General features: G+C 48.3%; 7 protein-coding genes across 7 annotated transcripts; 4 read left to right on the top strand and 3 right to left on the bottom strand.

Annotated features, from left to right (window-relative positions):
* Positions 1–143: 143 nt before the first annotated feature.
* Positions 144–3,029, bottom strand: ABOM_006705 (MCM DNA helicase complex subunit MCM2; the record flags this gene model as incomplete). The annotated part of the gene is made up of 4 exons (XM_022533834.1): positions 144–243; positions 330–499; positions 562–2,852; positions 2,906–3,029. Coding segments are annotated over 4 exons (2,685 nt in total), but the record flags the coding sequence as incomplete, so codon positions are not given.
* Positions 3,030–3,867: 838 nt separating this feature from the next.
* ABOM_006704 (putative metaphase-anaphase transition protein (Mlo2)) lies at positions 3,868–5,573 on the top strand (the record flags this gene model as incomplete). Its single annotated transcript, XM_022533833.1, has 3 exons — positions 3,868–3,977; positions 4,068–4,122; positions 4,173–5,573. 3 exons carry the CDS (start codon positions 3,868–3,870, stop codon positions 5,571–5,573), a joined length of 1,566 nt encoding a protein of 521 aa, XP_022388248.1.
* Positions 5,574–5,999: 426 nt separating this feature from the next.
* ssn3 (cyclin-dependent serine/threonine protein kinase SSN3) lies at positions 6,000–7,295 on the bottom strand (the record flags this gene model as incomplete). The annotated part of the gene is made up of 1 exon (XM_022533832.1): positions 6,000–7,295. The coding sequence occupies one exon, from the start codon at positions 7,293–7,295 to the stop codon at positions 6,000–6,002; it is 1,296 nt and encodes a 431-aa protein (XP_022388243.1).
* A 1,150-nt stretch (positions 7,296–8,445) lies between these two features.
* On the bottom strand, positions 8,446–9,479 carry ABOM_006702 (alpha/beta hydrolase family protein; the record flags this gene model as incomplete). Its single annotated transcript, XM_022533831.1, has 3 exons — positions 8,446–8,979; positions 9,038–9,321; positions 9,377–9,479. 3 exons carry the CDS (start codon positions 9,477–9,479, stop codon positions 8,446–8,448), a joined length of 921 nt encoding a protein of 306 aa, XP_022388242.1.
* Positions 9,480–10,373: 894 nt separating this feature from the next.
* ABOM_006701 (putative MFS glucose transporter) lies at positions 10,374–11,905 on the top strand (the record flags this gene model as incomplete). The annotated part of the gene is made up of 2 exons (XM_022533830.1): positions 10,374–10,472; positions 10,538–11,905. 2 exons carry the CDS (start codon positions 10,374–10,376, stop codon positions 11,903–11,905), a joined length of 1,467 nt encoding a protein of 488 aa, XP_022388245.1.
* A 2,204-nt stretch (positions 11,906–14,109) lies between these two features.
* On the top strand, positions 14,110–17,790 carry ABOM_006700 (putative phosphatidylserine decarboxylase Psd2; the record flags this gene model as incomplete). Its single annotated transcript, XM_022533829.1, has 7 exons — positions 14,110–14,253; positions 14,349–14,393; positions 14,465–14,680; positions 14,739–15,159; positions 15,212–16,747; positions 16,806–17,557; positions 17,629–17,790. 7 exons carry the CDS (start codon positions 14,110–14,112, stop codon positions 17,788–17,790), a joined length of 3,276 nt encoding a protein of 1,091 aa, XP_022388244.1.
* A 950-nt stretch (positions 17,791–18,740) lies between these two features.
* Positions 18,741–20,676, top strand: ABOM_006699 (Mis12-Mtw1 family protein; the record flags this gene model as incomplete). Its single annotated transcript, XM_022533828.1, has 5 exons — positions 18,741–18,945; positions 19,053–19,625; positions 19,677–19,835; positions 19,885–20,053; positions 20,103–20,676. The coding sequence occupies 5 exons, from the start codon at positions 18,741–18,743 to the stop codon at positions 20,674–20,676; spliced, it is 1,680 nt and encodes a 559-aa protein (XP_022388262.1).
* Positions 20,677–21,631: the final 955 nt, after the last annotated feature.

The raw sequence follows: 21,631 nt of genomic DNA, 5'->3' as shown, positions 1-21,631 counted from the left end.
CAGATTAATCCAGAATCCACACATTAATGTACCTCTTTCATATTTCTATTAAAAAGAAAAGAACAAAAAATTGATATCATAGCAACCCGAATAAACCCACATTAATTAACGTAAACCCCGCGCAATTTATATTCACATGAGATCTAGTAAGCCCGAGGCGCGGCCGCCTTAGGAATATAAGGGTTCGGCGCAGCAATACCCGCTTTCCGTCTCGACTGAGGCTTAGGTCTGGATAATGTGTACCTGTTTTATAATTGTCAATACCGTGTTACTTGCAAATGAAATGAAGGTAGAGAAGGTAAGGAAAGGGAAAAGGAGCAAGGACATACTTGGCAAAAGCGCGAGAGAGAGCCTTCTTGCAGGAAACCTTTTGACTGCCGATGAAAGAGTCGACTGTTACTGCTATTGCGCGGTCGATGTCTTGACTGGAGCAGTATTCTGATAGACGCATCTTGCAGAAGGATTCTGCGATACGCATGATGGCTTCCAAGTGACGTACCTGTGGATGTGTTTATTAGTTTTCTTTTATCTGGTGTGTGGGGTTTATTTGTGGGAGCTTACGGTAATGGGGTATGCGCCAGTTGCGAGGGATTCGCGGCGCATGTCTGCGAAAAGTCGGGCGATCTTGTCTTGGTCGATTTGGTAGAGTTTCGGGTGGCAGCGTTCACGGGCGTAGAGAATGTATTTGCGAAGGAGTTCCTGGGGGATTTCGCCCTCTTTTTCATCTTCGATTTTGCGGTTTGCGGCTTCACGAGCGGCGATTTCTTCGGGAGTGAATGGCAGGCGGCTCCCATCCTTATCGAGGCGGTAGCCTTCTTCATCGATGCGGTTGCCGTCGCTATCGATTAAGTTGCCTTCTTCGTCTCGCAGAGGACGGGCTGGGTTGGCGCGATGGTGAGATTCTACAACGAAGTTGGCAAGGCGTTCGTCTTCAGCAGGATCTACGAGATCGCGGACGACGCAAAGTATGTCGAAACGAGAGAGAATGGGTTCAGTGAGCTCGACGTTGGCGTTGAAAGGTGCAGTACTGTTGTAACGGCCGCCGACGGGGTTGGCTGCTGCGACAACGGCGCAACGCGCTTGTAGCGTGGTGACGATACCGGCTTTGGAGATGGAGATGGTTTGCTGTTCCATGGCTTCATGGATGGAGGTACGGTCTTGGTCGTTCATCTTGTCGAACTCATCGATCAGGCACGTACCGCGATCTGCGAGAACGAGGGCACCACCTTCCAGAGTCCATTCGCTGGTCAGCGGGTCGCGGCGCACGCTGGCTGTTAAACCGACGGCACTGGCACCTTGACCCGTTGCAAAGACGGCACGGTGGGCGGTCTTCTCAACGTATTTCAGGACTTGAGATTTGGCAGTACCTGGATCACCCAGAAGTAGGACGTTGATATCTCCACGGATCGACATCTTTCCTTGGGCTTGCTTGCTAACACCACCAAAGAGGGAGAGAGCGACGGCTGTTTTCACGTCTTGGTGGCCGTAGATACTTGGGGCAATAGAACGGACTATCTTGTCCACGATTTCTGGGTCTCGCGAGAGGGCACGGATCTCACGCTCATCTTCTTCAGTCAAATGGAAACCAGCCAGCTGGTCGTGAGACTTGATAACATGGTTTGCTTCGATAATAGTGGCGAACACAGGGAATCCATTCTTGTTGTTGAGCTGGGCATCGTAGCTGTTGCGGTAGATACCAGTCACTTCAACTTCGTCACCAGGCTTAGCGGAATCAATGAGGTCTGCAAGAAGGATCACTTCACGTTGGCGTGGAAGTCGTCCGGCGGGGACGGAGCCAGGCGATTCTTGAAGAGTCATCTTCTGGTAGTTGCGGTAAACGGTCTTCTCTGAGTTAACGGTGAACGGTCCCTTGGACTGGCAGTTCTGGCAGTAGGAAATCTTGACTTCCTGGCTGGCTTCCTGCTGGAAAGGCCCCAGAGTAATATTACATTTGCCACAAACGAACATGATATACTTCAATTGCGGGAATACACCACTGCGGCGCGTGACGACACCGGTGACACGCACCAGGGAATTGAGATGAGACTGGCGCAATTGGCGGAGAGTACTAATGGTAGGAAGGTCGATGATGCGAACGTGGATCTCATTATGGATGTCGTGATACTGGGGGTAATGGAACAATGTGACATCAAGAGCGACCTGGTCGAAAACTTTCAGAACCTCGGTGGGCTCATTAGCCACGAAGTATGCCAATACAGCCCTGGTGCTGGACAAGTGATCGTAGGAGACTTCGAGAGAGGCCGAGTTAACCTCACCAAGAGTCTTGATCTTGTTTCCGTACACCGAAGCACCGGAGTCGTCAGTGAACTCGGTCAAGAAGGCCTTGAATTCTCGGTAGATGGAGCGCAGGACTTGAGGCTGCAACACCCAGTCTGTGACATTGGGGGCCTTGATATCCATCATCTCTTCCAACGACAGGTCTTCCATGCCACCTTCACCCATGTCAATATCTTCTCGGTCCTCATCGTAGTGATGCCTCCGCCGGCGAGGCTGGCGGGTAAGATCTATGTTTTGGTCATCATCGTCTTGCAGAAAAGCCCGAGGCATGCGACTGCGCCGTGCCAGTTCCCGATCTCTCCTGTTCAAGCGAGCTTCCAGTTGGCGACGTGTGCCTATGTCTAGCTCTTCTTGTTCTTCGTCATCAATGTCGGCTCCCTGATAACGATCGTCTTCTCGGCTCGTGTAGTCTCTTTCGAAGCTGTCACCGAATAGGTCAATGCCCTCTCCTTCCTCTGCCATTTCGTCAAGGTCATCAATATCTTCCAGAAGCTCTGCTTCCTCATCGCGGTCGTCATCTTCAAAGGGAAGCATAGGAGGGGAAGAGGGGGGGGCTACGAAGTCAGTAAGGACACAGAGCAGATTCTTTCTTCATGCTTTGACTTACGACTAGAGGGGGGGGCAATTGAAGATGTTTCATCATCGGGCTCTCTGTCTCTCTTGCGACGGTTCAAGTTGCCTAGTCCACGGTTTGCGGCGGTATTACTGGGGCGAAGTGGTGAACTGTACAGATCTTAGCCTTGCTTAAAAAGTTGAACAGCAGGGAGAAAAAGAGAGAAAAATTTTTGGTATGGATAAAATGCGCTACATGCAGGATATATTTTAGTACATACCTCATTGTGTGTGTATATTAGTGTGAGGGAGGCTAATTTGAAAGAATGACAAAGTGAACAAAACCCACAAATGTTTCTGAGTGAGGAGGGTCTTTTTGGTCTGCTGCGAGGAGGAGCAAAGGGAGGGATTCAATCAATCGGTTGCTGGGGCGGTGATGCGTGCGGGTACTGAGAGAACGCGTCAAAACGCGACACGACGCGTCGTTTCAATTAAACCCGGATTAGGAAAGTATATGACTTGATGCCTGATAATACACCCCAGAAGCCTAGGCATGGCGTGGTGGCGCTAATATAGAAGCTCTGGTGCAAGTTTCTACGCGCTACCCCATTCTTAGGGACTCGCTCAGTGTGGACTGAGACTTGGAACATTTATATCTCCTCGTTTAGCATGATTATCACGATAGTGGATGAAGCCCTGGAACAGGCATACTGTATGACTCGCGATGCGCTCCACAATCAATATTTCCATGGTTTAAAAGTAAATGAACTTCAAGTTATACTCTCATTATTGATCTAAAAAATAAGTATTGATATATGTATATAACAATATGAAATGTAAAGCAAATAAAACATGCTCGGCTCATCACTAACTGCAAACAAAGCAAACACTTAAAGTGCTCTGGCGCCGCGCCGTGTCTGAACGCATGAGAGCTAGGCGCAAAACAGTTTCTGTTCATCCTACTATCGCCATTTGATTAGTATACTTGTATCTAAATCAGCGGCTTATTAAATCAATATGGATAACTCTGAGACCGTGCCATCTGACGCCGACCAGACAAAGAACGGCCACAATGCCAGCAATCGGCGCGAGAGCTTCAGCTCGCAGAACTCGCAGACTGCGAAAGAGTACGTACTCACTCTATCTCAAAGCTGATCAAGAGTACACCCGTGCGATGGGTGATCTAAAATAAACCAACATCTAACACTACACTTTAGGTTCATCGAAAGTCAGATGCAACTCGAAGCTGATGCGCGCGAAATCTTACCTTATGTGAGCATAGTACCTGCGATGGACCACGACATAAAGACCTGACCTTCTAGTCATTCGACTCCTGCACGAAAGATTTAGGGCCATTGCGACAGACTTTATATGCTTGCTTAACCTGCAACCCTCCTCCAAAGACCGCCGATGTGCCGCACACCGCAGCAGGGGTGTGCTACTCCTGTTCCATCGCCTGCCATGGCGAACACACACTCGTCGAACTATTCAACAAACGAAACTTTGTCTGTGATTGTGGTACGACTCGCGTGCCATCGTCGGCTCCATGCACACTGCGCAACGACCCAAAGACCGGCGCAAAGGGCGTCCATTCTGAAGAGCCGCATCCCGAGAACAAGTACAACCAAAATTTCCAGAACAAGTTCTGTGGCTGTAGCGAGGACTATAATGCGGAAGAAGAAAAGGGAACTATGTTTCAGTGTCTTGGACTGGGAACCGTTGAATCGGGCGGCTGTGGAGAAGACTGGTGGCATCCAGAGTGTCTCATCGGGCTGCCGCGGGATTGGTATAAGGAATTCAAGAAAAACGCGGGCGGGAATGGCCAAATTGGGGATGATGAAGAGACGCCACTTCCTCCGGGATTCCCTGGGGAAGACGATTTTGAGACGTTTCTCTGTTACAAGTGTGTTGCCTCAAATCCCTGGTTGAAGCGATATGTGGGAACGGTGGGTTTCCTTCCCCCTGTGTACAAGGAAGGTGGATTGCCCAAGACTACCGGGCCTGCACCAGACACTACAACCACAGACGTCACAGAGGAACAAACCACTAATCCCAAGAAACGGAAAGTGGAGGATGAGGAAGAAGGCGAGCCAACTACAAAGCGGACCAAGGAAGATACTGAGAATCCCCTCTCGGACTCGAAGCCAGAGCCCAACTCAGCACCAAAGGAAGAGCCTAATCAACTCCCTTCACTGAATAACAAGCATGACTCTCTCCCCGATACTGTTCCTTCCAGTACATTTTCCTTATTCTTGAAAGAAGACTTCCGCGACCACTTCTGCCGCTGTCGCGACTGTTACCCCAATCTCTCCCCGCACATCCAATTGCGGGAGGAAGAAGAAACCTACGAGCCCCCGCTCTCTGAGGATGGAGAAGCCAATGGCGGTGGCAGCACTGGCACCGGTAGCCTCCTTGACCGCGGTGAAGCCGCGTTGAGCAATATCGATCGTGTGCGAGCCATCGAAGGCGCAATGGTATACAATCATCTGCGTGACAAAGTTAAGGAGTTTCTGAAGCCATTCGCAGAGACGGGTAAGCCTGTGGGAGCGGAGGATATAAAAGCTTATTTTGAGAAACTTCGTGGCGATGAACAACACATTCGAGATGCTGCTGGCCAGGCGTCTGCAGTCTCTGGTAAGGATGATGATAATGATAATGACGAGGGGAACGGACGGAGAGAACAGAATGGTATGTATAAAAACAACCCTTCGTTTCGGGAATGATCGCTAACTATGGACCAGGCTACTAAGCCGTTTCATTTGATGTAATTACTTCTGATCTGAATTTCTTCCAATTTGTTCTCATGGTGTTTGACATTTGGCACTGGGTTTTGGGCGGGTGGGTACCAGGGATATTGGGCGCGAATAGGGGAATGCATCTTGATTGTCTAGTTTACTACTACATCATAGGTAAATCTTCGGCATACCCATTTACAATGGAGATGACGCTGAACGGCTAACCTTCTACTAAATGTTCTATATTTACGTTATATACTGTAGATATGCTAAATTTACCATACCATCTCAGCAGCAGAACCAAACCAACGCCAATGCAAAATGCCACAAATGAAGTGTATGCATGTTCAAAAGCCCGCAATTACTCCCGCTCCAAATTATAAATAGATTCTCAGCGTATTGACAAGAATTAGGTTATTCTTTGAGCCGTTTCGAGGCGCGTCCCATCAAACTATCATCCGGTAGCCCGCTCCGCTTGGTACCAGGTAGGCTTCCAGACCGGATATCATTGTCATCCTGGGTGACACGACGGTGTGGATATTTGCCCTCAAAGCCCTCGAAGCAGTTGGCGGAGATAGGGCCCCCGTTCTTAAAGTATGGGTGCTCCAGTGCCTCCTGCGCAGTTATCCTCTTGGTAGGATCGTACTCGAGCAATCTCGACAAGAGATCGTAGCCGTCCGCACCAGGGGTCCCGGCACCGGACGAGGTGGTATACCCCCCGTTTTTCAAACAGCTTTGATACCAGCCTTCCAAGTTCGAAGAGCGGGGGAAATGTCCAGGAGCACGTGACATGGCTAGTGACTGGAGTTGGGAATATTCGGGCATCGACACTATGCCCGGCCAGATGTCTTTGGTGGGGAGGCCCATGACTTCGATGATTTTCATCATTTGATTACGTTGAAAGGGCACCGTTTTCTTGCTGTCCATCTTGGCCTCCTCACCTTTGAAAATGGGGCGGAGGGATAAAAGTTCTGCAAAGATGCATCCAACGGCCCAGAGATCGACAGCTGGGGTGTAGTGACGACTACCCATCAGTAATTCCGGGGCACGATACCAAATCGTGACGACGACTTTATCGCCCGAGAAGAGGGAGTTGAGGGGTTTGTAGAAGAGACGAGCCAGACCCAAGTCTCCGATACGAATGGCGCCACTTGACGTAACCAGGATGTTGGCTGGCTTCAGATCTCGATGCAATACCCAATTGGTATGGAGATAGAGTAGACCGTTGAGAAGCTGGAACAAAATCGACCTGACCATTGGGGCCGGAATAGCATGTCTGTGTGGTTGCGTATGATGGTGAATAATCTGAAGTAAATCATGTTCTGTATATTCGAAGACCATGAAAATGGCCTTGTCCTCAAGAATGATCTCTTCTAGCTGTACGACATTGGCATGATCCAGTTCGGAACACAATGCCATCTCCCGAATGGCAGACTGTGAGAGGCCGGTGTATTGGATGATCTCTCCCTCTTTATCCGGTTTAAACCTGCGACTGGTCAGCAATCCGAGACTAACGGAGTAACGGATGGATCCTGCCAACTTTTTGATTGCAAATTCACCCTTCTGACCATTTTTGCCAAGGGCTTTGTAAACTCGTCCGTAAGTGCCGCTGCTAATGAATCCCACGATGTGGTATTTGTCGCGGACACGGACTTTGCTGGTATATCCAGTTCCAGACGGCTTCCTTGGATCTAGGTGCTCTTTAAACATCATAATAGCGTTAGCTTCCAACAGTCATTTCTCGCAATACGTAGATCACAGTCCAAATACTATAACATAGTACCGATAATATTTTCCAGGGAAAACAAAGAGTCATTAAAAAGGAAAACGGGATTTGGAGTTCTTTCAATCCAATGCCAGTCAGGGAAAGCCATTACCACGTGGATAAAACCCGCCGATAGAGTTGAAAAACGGGAAGTTCCTTCCAAACATGATGAAAGAAAAATGCAAAGAATATCTTGGTGGACAACTGATCGCCTTCTTTGTGAAGGTGTTATATAGAAGTGGTACTATAGGTGTTCATACGATTGCAGACAGGAATATCTTTCTTTCACTCAGTCAGGGCACATCGTGACATGGCAACCCTAAAAAAGAAAAGAAAATCGATTGAACAAAGAGAATGAAAAGGCACCAAGTTATAAAAAAATGAGGATTATAATAGAAGATAATAATAACTGGTATTACCATCAACAGCGGCCTGCAGGTTCTTTTTCAGAGACAGACTCTGGCTGACAGTGGCCGCGGTGGGCCTGGACGAAGCAGCAGTTAACGGGCCGGAGGATGAGGGTGGGTTTGTCAGACTCATGGGGAGAGAGGCAAGAGGCGAATGTGGAGATGGCCGAGGGTTAGCTTCAATAAATCAGGAGACAGACCCATGGAACCCAGTGGGTGGTGTGGTGCGAACAGTGCACGAAGATAAAAGGGAAGTACGGGGGGTCAGCTCCACCGCTAGACCATGAGACCTGCAGGATGCAGTAATAATGGCGATAGGGAGAAAATGGTATGGAGATCTGAGAAGCTGAAAACACGAACGCTGATTTGTATTTGTTTGCATCTGAATTTATGCTGTGGATGGTTAGTCAGCAATCCTAGTGAGTTGACCAATGATTTTCTTCTTCCACCCCCATAACCCTAGGTGCTCAGTACTACTAGTAGTAAGTAGTAGTGCTACTAGTAGTAGTAGTCGCTAGTGGTCGAATCCACCTAACTGTATACCTATCCAAAGATAATTCAACTGATATTGCATGATAAGAACAATGTTTCTTGGTTCTATGTACAAGCAGTCTCATAGGCTATTCAATCATCTAATCAATTCAATCATGCAAAGTATCAGCCACTTACAGCTCGGCATCTTCACTATTTACAGCAGCCCTACTGCCCGAGCAAGGAACTTCAACCCTGGCAAGACGTACTTAACAAAGGTCACGTCATCTTCTTCCAAGGTCAAGTCAAACACATGCCCCTCGCCATCTGCAAGCAACAGATCTGTAACGACCCCTAACCCCTTCAATTCTTCATGAGCACGTTCACTAAACCGGTGGTGCGTCACTTTATCTGCTGTACCATGGATAAACATGGTTCGTGGGAAGGAGGTCGAAAACCGAGCCGTACCGTCAATACAACTGTTATCTTCATTCTTGACTATCTCCTCTAACAAGGTTCCCTGTTTCATATGCGTAGCGAACCATGCATCCCTCGGAGGAAGAGTATCGCTCCCCAAGAAACGCGCCGATGTGGAAACTTGGTGCCCCTCGTAGATCTTGTCAATGTAGTTTTGTGGCCAGGAGGATGACTGCTCAAACTCGGGAATAGGTAGTCGCCACATCGGATCGGAAAAGTATTTGAGGCCATAGAAGTCAAGAACCGCTGTGACTGGGACTTCCGGCGTACATCCCTATTCCTCGGTTAGACAGTGTTGCCCTGCTTCTGCATGTCTCACATATCAGACGCACCATCAATAAAGCCAATGTCCCGCCTGCAGAGTGTCCCATGGTAACAATTCGAGTAGGATCTACTTCCACAGACTCATTTTGTAACAATCCAGTCAACTCGTTGGCTGCCCACACCAAACAGTCCCTAGAATCCGTGATCGGTCCATTGTAGACAGAGATTTGTGGGCATAGTCTGTAGTTTGGCGCTAATACCACGAACCCTAAGTTTGTTAGAGTAGAGATCTCGGATTTTGGAACGACCTCTTTGGACCATTTAACAAAGCCACCGGCATGGAAGATAATTGCTGTATGGCCCAGTCAATAAAGAGTATCCTATTGCCCACAAAGTAGTATACCAACCAATAGGACTGCTGCGTTTGAAGGATACTTCTGACCAGTACACGTCAACAAGAATATTTTCGTCTTCATTTCCTTTCTTATAGATGTATTCGCGAGTTTTCATGGCGTCAATTGATATGATAGAAGGATAAATGATAACGCTGGTGCCTGAAAGCGATGAAAGAAAATACAGCCATATTTATATTGTTTTTAGGGTACTTGAAAGGAGTATTTCGAATGATGCTGCCTGGGGATATCATCTTTAGTCCCGGCGAGGTAAAGGAGGGATCGTATTTCGGTCTTTTTTGGCGTCACGTCACCTGTAGTCTCGTATAACATTCTCAGATCCACTACCCCCGAGTGCAGATTTCTATTGGCATATTACCAAGCTTATTAGTCGAGACGCATTCGTATAACATATCCCTTGCGGAATTTGGTTATGAATTCGGAGGTGCTCTGGACTCTTCCAAGGATAGCTGAAGCATAGTATGGGCCATACGACAGCTCCCTAAAAGGATTCGGATGAGTATATATCCTAGCCAGGACTCTTAACTAAGATACATTATAAAATCAAAGCCTCGTTTGGAATGTTTCTCTGTAATTACCTAGTAATATATACATGTCTGGATGTAATGGGCTGATCCTTCAATTCAAGAAGCCCACTTCAATGCGGTACTAGCGCTTATGGACAGAATAGTGAGATATATACACCTGGAGAAATACACAGCAATAACAAGAATGGCAAGGAACCTGGTTACTTATAACAGACTCATATTAGACAAGAGGTAAGGAGAATCAAACAGATCAAAAAGATCATGTTCTATTTTTACTTCCCGCGACGGAGTTTCCTTATCCCGATAAGTACGATAAGGATCCAAGTAACGTCATTTCATCCCATGAGATAAAGGGAACTCCACCTCAACAACTAATCATCAAATCTCCAATCAATATCAAATGAGCTTAAACCAACTTTGAAAGCTCCTGAAAAAGTTGAGGGAGCTCTATTAGAATATGCACCATGGTCCTCAGTGGATCAAGCGGGTCGAAGGTCACTCCGTACCTGATATACCTTGTGTTTATCACGACGTTGGGGCCACTTCAATTCGGATATCATTTGGTATTACACATAGTTTGATGCATACTGGAGGCTTCAGTACATTGGCTGATGATATATTTTGATAGGCTGAGCTCAATGCCCCCCAGGCCGTGATAACTTGTGAGCGAAAAAGCATACATTCGACAACAACACCGGGCCTTCCGCAATGCATACCTATGAACCCATCCCAATTCGGCCTGGTATCCTCTATATACACACTTGGTGGCTTGCTGGGAGCTCTCCTGGCGGGTCCAGTCGCCACAAAACATGGCCGCTTGTTCACACTGCGAGCGACCACCATCTTCTTCATCCTAGGCCCCATAGCGGAAACATTTGCATCCAGTATACCCATGTTGAGTCTGGGTAGGCTTTTATCTGGTATTGGCGCGGGCGCTTCCATCGTTGTGGGTCCAATATATATCTCGGAGATTGCTCCTCCTAGTGCTAAGGGGCTTTTCGGCGCTTTTACACAAATCATGACTAATGTCGGTATTCTGCTGACACAGTCCCTTGGTTACTTCCTGAGTAAAGGAAGTATGTGGAGAATTATACTTGCAATTGCTGGTGCCATCGGATGCCTGGAGCTTTTCGGCCTCTTCTTAGTCCCGGAAAGTCCTATCTGGCTTGCAGATCACCAGAAAGGGAATATGGCTAGACAGGTGCTACAACGTATACGGGGAAAGGATGCAGAGATTGAGGCAGAGGTTGAAGGTTGGGGGACATCTGCAACGCCTGAGCACAGCTCTGGGGAAGAGCAGTCCCTACTATTACCCCCATCTGGAAATAGCCCACCCAAGCTACCTCCGGTTACCATGATGCGGGCTATTACTGATTCTTTTTACCGCCCTGCCATCATTGCAGTGGTTGGAGTCATGGTTTCCCAGCAGTTCACTGGTATCAACAGTATCATCATGTACAGCGTTTCCCTTTTGCAGACCATCCTTCCCACCACTGCAGCCCTATTGACGGTGATCATCTCGGCTATCAATCTTGTAATCACCCTGGCCTGCTCACCACTGCCTGATAAGATCGGTAGACGCTCCTGTCTACTCTTAAGTATCAGCGGTATGGGTCTTAATTCCGTCCTGTTGGCGCTAGGCATCTACTTCAACCAGAAAGCCTTATCCGCCATAGCAGTTCTACTCTTTGTTGCTTGTTTCGCCGTCGGTCTAGGCCCAGTCCCTTTCATTCTAGCCTCTGAGCTCGTTGGCCCGGAGGCGGTCGGCGCCGCACAAAGCTGGGCGCTGGGAGCGAACTGGATTGCCACGTTCCTTGTGGCACAGTTTTTCCCGATGCTGAACGATTTGCTGGGTGGGCGAGGCAGGATCTACTGGATCTTTGCAGCGATGGCCTGTCTCCTCGGAAGCTTTATCTACTGGTGGGTACCGGAGACCAAGGGGAAGGCTAACGCGGCCGAAGTTTGGGGAAGAACAGACCAGCGGAGACAGGATTAATCCATCTGGTCTCTGATTGTTTTTCTCTGGGCCCTACTCTGCCGCCAGCATTCAGATCCCCAGTCATGAGTCAATTCTGTAACTATCATCTCGAGAGTGAGCTCCACAGAGGGGCCTATCATGTGGCAATATTAAAGACAATAGAATAGCAATAATTGGTGCTTTCCACCTAGGAGCCACTTGGTGAGAGCGAAAGCGTCATACATGCCTCGGCTTGTTCATCCTAGTCGGTCGGGCAGGTTTAGGTCGGCAGTGAAAGCAATACGGATGGTCGACTTTTATCAAGCTGTATTGCGGAGGCGAGACCAAAGGAGGAGTCATAATACCTCTGTATAATGTACAAATCACTGACAATTCCCTTTATCACCACCCATTGAAGGCTTCTTTTGATGTCTTGATCGTCACAAGTGGGTTGATCATCTCCGATCGACGTCACTTCGCACCACATACTGCATGATAAGTGCGGGGCAGAGGGACCAGCTGGCCCAAAAAATTAGTGATTTGAAGCAATGCTGTAACATCCTTTTACCCCTCAATCCGCGACAAGGGAAGAAAAGAGGCTGAGAGGGTCACTGCCACGCTAGACTGGATTGGTCCGTATATGCAGGTTTCAATATGCACGCACAAGGGGGCTTTGTTCTTCTTGGCTATGCACTATGGATTACTAGTAGGGTGTATTAATCCACGTAGATAAATTGGCGTGCCCGGTGTAGATATATAGAAAATAATGAGATTTGGGCTTTCTGAAATAATAGCTGTAGAAAGAATGGTGTTTAACGGTACTTCTGGAGAAAGGGGCGATGTTTGAGATATTTTAAGTACCTGTCATGTAAGTTTTGCACCGGTGAGACATTTATCTAGGGTAAATTCAAGAGGAACCTAGGAAAAAGTAAAGCCACACCAAAGATTACTCGGAGTATGTGAGGGAGGAGAGGGGGGGGGGGGGGGGGGTGAATCGACCGCGGTATTTCCGTTGGGAATCTAACCCAAAGCATAATTGGCCAACCCTACAGACGGGAAATGTGTCCAGGAAGGCAAGGGGTGTGTGCCTCAGCTGTGGATCTTTGGGATAGATTTTTGTTTTTATTGTGATACCCATTGTTTCTCCATTGGACACTCTGTATCGTGGGCCATTTTCTTTTTGAAGAAACCCCAGGCGGGATACCAATTACCTCAGCTTTACCTGTCAGAGATGGATGTACGAAGTATACCTAATACATAGTGCCTGGCATCAGGGTTAGCAGTACCGGATGCAGTAAGAGTACGGTACCACCTTAGCCACATTAGGCAGCCACATTTATTTGTACTCAGTAGTACATCAACTTATTCAATTCAAGAGGGTGGAGACAATGAGAGGGAGTGGATCTTAGTTGAGAACCAGTAAGTGACGTTGTTGGGGTTGGCCAGTGCCAAGTCTGCTAACCGAAGGTTCCGTAGGAATCCATTTGATTGATTACTGCTTGCATTTATTTAGAAGCTTTGTGGTTTGGTTGGAGTCTTACAGACCCCCAGAATTATGTAGTGATGATGACTTGCTTTCGCGGTTACTTACTAGAGTAGTAGACATGTACACCATATAAATGTTGGGCTGTAGTTCTGGATCGTGAATAAAAACAACCTTGCAGCAACTCAAAAACAAAAAAAAAGAGAGAGAGAAGAACGAAGAAAAGAAATTAATCCAGGTCGCAGACCCAGTAATTTAAATCCCTCCCCTCAAAAAACCCAAACGCGAAAAACTCCTGGTTTATCGGCATTATCACAGACCTCATAGTGAGCTGTGGACGACTGACTGCCGCCCACTTCTCTCGCCCATCTGCCCACTCCCTCGCTCTTTTCCCCCCATCACACGGTCTCGAAACAAGCAATTGTTCTTTGTGTCTTTGATTCCCCGGTTCTCAAACTGTGGTACTCCCGTCTTGGTCTTATTGATTGTTTTCTTGGTTCGTCCCGAGTAGATCGATCGGCCCAGACACTTGAACATTTCCCGCGACGTCTCCGGACTTGGAGCGACTTCTGCCTACTACTTCGCCTACTGATCAACCATATACAACTCCCACCCTTTTAAATATTCTCAGTTATATTACTTGATTGATTGACTTTGTATATCCTGACCCTGTTCCCTTCCAACTAGTCAGCTTCTGCTGTTGACGCGACGTGTCCCGTCTCCATCTCCGTCTCATTACGTCCCCCACTCGACGGCCATCATGGTGCGGTTACCGTTGCCACAACGGCTCAGCACTCATTTAACTTCACGGAGTAATACTCCTACTCCCGGGCAAAGCAGAAGTACCAGTCCCATGAGGATACCAGACGCCAAGCCGCTGGTCCTAAAGGTGGTTGTCTTACGGGTAAGTGCGACCTCCCCCTGGATATCGGGCAGGGTTATACCATTTCGGTGCATTCCGGACTGCGAGGACTAACATGCTGAGCGTTCAATAAATAGGGGAGATGTCTTGCTGCCAAAGATCGAAATGGAACTAGCGATCCAGTAAGTGGTTCCCAGACATCTCGACTGTTCAAAATGCCCGGAATCGTAACTGACCATGGCTCGATCACTAGTACCTAGTTGTCACGCTTGGAGATGCGCGACAATCGACACCTACGATTCCGAAGACCCTGAATCCTGAATGGAACGTGACTTTTGAAATGCCAATCGTCGGTGTGCCATTGCTCGAGTGTATCTGTTGGGATCACGATCGGTTCGGGAAAGATTATATGGGCGAGTTTGACATTCCTCTGGAAGAAATATTCGCCGAGGGCGAGATACATCAGCAGGTGAGTGTTGGTTATACGACCAGAGACGAGGGATGTTCAGGCTGATGAAGCGCATAAGCCCAAATGGTATACCCTTACGTCGAAACGGAAATCGGGAAAGAAGAAGGACAGCGACATTTCAGGAGAGATTCTACTTCAATTTTCATTGGTTGATACTGCAAATCCAACAGCCCCTCCGAACGAGACCTATCAGAAGTTCAAGACACTGATCGGCTGTGGGGAGGAAGACGATGATTATCCGCAAATTCCTGCGACCATATCGGATGAAGCCGAAAGATCCGAAGACATATCCGATGAGGCCGATGAATTAGGAAGACCCGAGGTTAATGAGAAGCGCCGGAGAAGGCTACGTCTCGCGCGACTCAGGCGGAAGTCGCTGGCAGCGAGGGCGTATCAGTTCTCTGGTGCGGGCAATGGGGTACAGGGCATCGCGTTCATGGAGGTTGTCAAGGTGACCGATCTCCCACCGGAACGCAATGGTATGATACCATCGACCTTTAAATAATGTGTCCTAGCTGACTTGTCCTACAGTGACACGAACTTCCTTTGATATGGACCCGTTTGTTGTGACTTCACTAGGAAGAAAGACGCTTCGGACTCCGGTTGTGCGCCACAATCTCAACCCAATATACCACGAAAAAATGGTCTTCCAAGTTATGAAGCATGAGCAGTCTTATACCATCAGTTTTACAGTCATGGACCGAGACAAGTTCTCTGGGAACGACTTCGTTGCCTCGGCTAGTTTTCCCCTTCAAACATTGATCCAGGCTGCTCCCGAATCGGACCCGGAGACTGGACTCTATAAGTTCCTGGACACCGCGCTTGATCCTACAGGGTCTACCGAGTCTCTCTCTAATAATAAAGCTGGTATCAAGATCGGGATTAGCCCATCCCCATCGACTAGTAGCTTATCAAAACTGTCAAGACCAGGCTTGGTCAGGTCAAGAAGCTCTACAGCTTCCTTGTCGAACCAAGCCACGCAGGAGCAGTCGACGTTGCCACCACCATCAGCCCCGAAATCTATCCCGACATCAGTTCCTTCATCACTCCCAGAGGAGGGTAGTAGTAGCTATTTGTCAACGACGCCAACATCAGTCCAGAACGAGGGCAGCGTGATTGCCCCTCTTGAAGCAGATGGCCTGGAGACATATCGGATTCCGCTGCTGATGAAGCATAAAGAAAGATGGGAGGACAAGCATTCTCCGGAGCTATTCATCAAGGCCAAATACATGCCTTATCGTGCACTCCGGCAGCAATTTTGGAGACTAATGCTCAAGCAATACGATGCTGATGACAGTGGTCGCATTGACAAAGTCGAGCTAACTACAATGCTTGATACCCTTGGTTCCACACTGAAGGAATCAACCATTGACAGCTTCTTCGAGCGATTTAGTGCAGAGAATGAGGCCAGTGAGACAATGGATTTGACATTCGATCAAGCTGTAATCTGCTTAGAAGATACCCTGCAGGCACTACAGAAAGATTCCAGGACAACCAGCAGGGGGCTGACTCCAACACCATCCACAGGCAGTCAAGACAGCGAGGAGCCATCCAGCGACGACAATGATCTTGCCCTCGAATCAAGTACCGGCATGCCGGTCAATGCTGACCCGCAGAGAACAGCCATACCCACACTATCCAGTGAAGAACAGTCAATGACGAATGAGGAAGACCTTCAGCCCGATGACTTGGGTGATGAACGCGGCGAAGAGCATGTCATTGAACTTCGTGAATGTCCCCTTTGTCATCAACCACGGCTCTCAAAACGCTCAGATGCCGACATCATCACACACATCGCAACCTGTGCTAGTCGAGACTGGAGACAAGTCGACAACCTCGTGATGGGTGGCTTCGTGACCTCAAGTCAAGCGCAGCGCAAATGGTACTCTAAAGTGATTACAAAGATCTCGTATGGAGGCTACAAGCTGGGTGCCAACTCCGCCAATATTCTTGTTCAAGATCGAATTACGGGACAAATCAACGAGGAGCGGATGAGCGTCTATGTTCGTCTCGGTATCCGGTTGCTGTATAAGGGGTTGAAGAGTCGAGAGATGGAAAAAAAGAGAAGTATGTTCACTCCAATTAATTATCCGGAAGTTCCGGACGAAGCTGACCATTCGTGCAGTTCGCAAAATCCTCAAGTCGCTTAGTATCAAACAAGGCAAGAAATACGATGACCCCGCTTCCGCAAGTCAAATTCAAGACTTCATCAGCTTCCACCAACTCGACTTGTCCGAGGTTCTTCTTCCCCTAGAGAAGTTTAAGACTTTCAATGAATTCTTCTATCGCGAACTGAAGCCAGGCGCTCGACCTTGCTCGGCTCCGGACGAGCCCCGAATTGTGGTGTCCCCAGCTGATTGCCGATCAGTTGTTTTCGACTGTCTTGACGAAGCAACTAGTGTTTGGGTCAAGGGAAGGGAGTTCAGCATTGAGAGACTCCTCGGTGATGCTTATCCGGAGGACGTCCACCGCTACAAGAACGGGGGTTTGGGAGTGTTCCGTCTTGCACCCCAGGATTATCACCGTTTCCATATCCCCGTGGATGGCGTCATGGGAACGCCCAAAACCATCGAAGGTGAATACTACACGGTGAACCCGATGGCCATCCGCTCCGCACTAGATGTCTACGGAGAGAATGTTAGAGTCCTTGTCCCCATCGATTCGGTTGCGCATGGTCGTGTCATGGTGGTCTGTGTTGGAGCCATGATGGTCGGAAGTACAGTTATCACACGTCAGGCTGGAGAGAGAGTTACTCGAGGCGAAGAACTGGGATACTTCAAGTTCGGTGGAAGTACCCTTCTGCTTCTCTTCGAAGATGGAGTGGTAAATTTTGACAACGACCTGGTGGACAATTCGAAGGGCCCTCTCGAAACCCTGGTAAGAGTTCCTCCATTTACCCCTTGCTGGTGGTGGACTGTTTTTGCTAACATAAGCTGCCTCTGTCTTAGATTCGTGTGGGCATGTCTGTGGGTCACCATCCTGATATTCCTCAATTCGAACCCGACCTGCCGAAGAAGGCAGAAAACGTCACTGTAGAAGAGATGCAGGCTGCCAAGCGCCGAATCGAAGGTAGCTTGGCTCCACCAACCGATGCGTCCGAGTTTGCATGAGACTTGTTCATTAAGTGAGAAGCGTTCATTCTAAGGCGTTCCGGTGTAGCCTCAGGGGCCTGGTGCCATTCGTTCTGAGCAACTATCTAGCACAGCTGTCTGCATTGCCACTACTAACTAGTATTGATGGATTATGAGAGTCGACTATCGATGGGTGTGTACATGTTAGATATTTTTGAACATACAAATTCCCATGTCATATTAGTTATTTTTTTTCCGGGACTATGTGTCATCTATTTGATATTTCTCAGAGGATTATTTTAACATCAGACACTGTAGATCAAGAGTTGCGTTAGATATATTACGTAGTATACCCAAAGTAATAGACTAGACGATGTCAATCCCAAAATGGATTAGTGCGACTCCCCCACGCGCCACGACCAAAACAACCGCGTGCTTGTGGCGGCGGACTTGGAAGAGCCAAACCCCCCAGGGCTTAAGCACCTCTGCACAAGGAGCGCTTTGCGAAACTCGCCAATCCAAGAAGTCGACAATTCTCTGTTCCTTTTTAAATGTCTCGAGCGGTCGCTGTCAATTGCGGCTTGAAGTTAACGGTGTACTGGAAGGGCGCCTCCGATGTCAACCGGCACACGTCCCTCAACAGCCCCCGTTCCTATTGAAAGATACTGCCGGCTCAGTTTCCTGCGACCGTACAACCATTCTATCGCGGATCACCTATAAGAAATATAGGAGGAGACGCATTCAATACAACTTTAGTGACCGCTTAAATTCAATTCTGTATTGAGTGGTGAACGAGATCAAAGCGAAGCGATATCCAATACCGGCAAACCGAATTATTTGCAAGAGGATAAACTTACCCGCGATTTCAACACTACAGTTATTTCTCTTTCTTCGAAACAAACAAGGTCGCGCTACATTCATCTAACGCTCGTTATCTTTATTCTGCGTCTACGCCGCTACTCGCTTCCCCGCCTTTTCTAGGTCCTGACATGACCGCCACGGTTTTGGAAACTCCTAGGATTAAGACGAAACGTCGCGTACCCCTGAAGTCTATTGATATGGCAACGTCCCAGGCGCAGGCGCGTCCTGCGTCTTCTGCCGCGCCTGGCAGAAAGGGGACAAGGTCGAGTGCACGATTGAGTTTAAGCAGTGTGGAGAAGAGCGAGGAGAAAACGGCACCTACCAAGAGAAAACGTGAGTGCTCTCATTCGCCTTGAAGGACCATGCTATAGATGATTTGTGGGAATATGCGCTTGTGTGCGATGAACTGTTCGTGTGCTAATATTATTTTGTCGCTATAGAAGAGGCCTTCGATGAAGAAGATGAGGGGTTTCTTTTTACTCGCATTAAGACTAAAAAATCAAAACCAACGGTGGAGTCTATCCCGGAGATCTCTCAACCAGAGGTACCCGCTCCTAAACCGTCACCGAGGAGGGGCCGGCCTCCGAAGAAACGTCCGGTTGAGACGTCAGAGAGTGCGATAGCGTCGAAGAAGTCATCGGAGAGTTCGACCAGGCAAACGAGGGCGACTGCGAAACCTACTTTATCCGAACCAGAAACACAACCGGCGAGCGCCGCGCGCACAACACGCACAACACGCAGGCAGGACAATGGTGAAACAGCGCCAGTGGAAAAGAAGCGGAAGAAAGGCAGACCGAGTAAATCTCATGATGGCGAACGGAACGGTTTTGTTTCGCCCGAACCGCAACAGGCTGGGACATCGAAGATTACCTTACCTATGGCGGACACACCGGTCATACAGCGGAACAAGGAATTGAGGGGTGCGACAAAGTCAGGGAAAGGAAACAGACGGAGCAGCTTGGGGATGCGGGGACGCAGGGCCAGCTCGCTAATTGACTCCGGGGCGTCAAATGGTGGGTAACCTGTTCTGCGAGAGCTCAAGACGGTACTAACGGATTTAACAGCGTTGCCTCATGATCAAGTTGACACTGCAGAATTCTATAAGCACATTGCGGGTGATTTGCCGGAGCCACGGAGGATGAGGCAGCTCTTGATTTGGTGCGCGACTCGAGCAATGAGCGATAAACGAGGGCGCTCGGAGGATGCGAGCGCTCGCCTAGCGGGTGCGTCACGCCGAATTGGAAGTTTAGTCCCAGGCTAACGATGCTTTAGCGCGTGTAATCCAGGAGGAATTACTCAAGGATTTCTCTACTAATTCCCAGCTTTCGAACTGGTTCGAGCGAGAGGATGTAGATCCGCCGGCTGTCATTGTTAAGAAGCCAAATCCGAAGAATATTCAAAACGCAGATAAGATCAAGGAGTTGGAGGAGCAAATACAAAGGTACATCATCCTGAAGCATAGCGTCTCGAGACGTACTGACGTTTCAAAGGCTACAACGAGAGAGGCACGCTCTCAACGCACTTCTTCGACCACCTTCTATTCCACAGATCAAACCATCGAAACAGCAGGATACCACACCGGATGGCCAAAAAGACCCCCCGCAATCCGACGCTGAACCCAAACCTCGGTCAGAGCCTGAACCGATTGACTTATCTTTATTAGATCCTTCACAGCAAAATATCTATGAATCGATAGATCCCAGCTCCGCAAAGTGGAAACCTAATTCTGAGACTCAGACGACGTCATCATCAGAACTTAGCTTACCACCAGTAACACCATCGGCTATATCCACAAGGCTTTCCCGGATAACCCATGCTCTAGCGCCGACCCTCGATTCATTGGCGGCCGGCGTCCACGATATCGAACTTTACCGAACCATGTCAGACACCGTATCGTCGCGAGTACTGCGCGTCTGCGCCGAGCGACTGGATGAGCGGGATGCAGGAAACGCAATGCATCGAGTTGCGGCAGAGGAGGGCGAGAGCAAGGATCTCACCCTGCGGCTACGGCCGAGAGAAGACCTTGGTCTGATTCTTGGAGCATTAAGTCGGATAGAGAGGTGATAGGGACATATCGATGTTCAGTGGGGTCGAATGAACGTCTCCCTTTGTTATCTATTTCATTTGTATCCGGCCGGATTACAGTGGCCGGAGTTTGTTGGGTTCATTCATTGGCGGCATACAAGCAATGGAGTTGGGGTGTTCTGGACGGTGCTTGACGTGGATATGGCGGCTATGGCTACGATCGGACAGCAATTCACTTGACACTTTGCAAGGGACTAGAATACATTTTCCTTTGAGGATCTTTTATCTAATCAGTATGCCACTGTAAACATACTTCCATACGACAAACATCAAAAACGTTCTAGATTGATGCTACGGTAGCAAACTGGTCGATAAATGGTATGCTTCGTCCGACTGTATATGAGCTGTCTTGCAGGATGCTTTCAATCTCAGGAAAGCAAGACCTCATCCCAGGCACCGATGTTCTCATCCACTAGACCCATGGCCATCTAGGTAACACGATGAAGAACGAAGGTCAATCAATGGGGGTTATTTCTGGCGCCTTTGCTGTCGTTTAATTGTATTATTAGACTCCGGGTATGCCCTTCAGTTTACGACGTGTCTCAGTCTGCATTGCTGCTCTTTTGCTCGTTTGAGATCTTCCTTCGTTCCTTGTCTCTGTTCGTGGTGAACCTACCTGGGGTCAGTCGTGCTCTTGCAAGAGGCTTATAGCAGCTGAGGTGTTAATAGGCACTAGATTTTGATGTGCTTGGACTGTAATGTCCGTGTCGAGTCATTTTCTCTGCTGTAATTGTCCAGGGGTGTCAAGCTAAGTATCAGCATGTAGTTTATGTATATAATTGTTATCTCAGTAGGCTCAGCCGCTGCACTGAACTTTCTGATTAATTAGAGACAATTCAATCAGTATGAATCTATTTTAAAAAATAATTATATATTCAATATAGTATTCAAGAAAAAATAGTAGATTATATTATTAGATAAATATGGAGTATCT

Source organism: Aspergillus bombycis (genome assembly GCF_001792695.1).
Source record: "Aspergillus bombycis strain NRRL26010 chromosome Unknown contig00054, whole genome shotgun sequence".
Classification (NCBI taxonomy): Eukaryota; Fungi; Ascomycota; class Eurotiomycetes; order Eurotiales; family Aspergillaceae; genus Aspergillus; species Aspergillus bombycis.
Note: the sequence above shows the minus strand (reverse complement) of the source record. Positions and strands in the feature narration are given on the sequence as shown.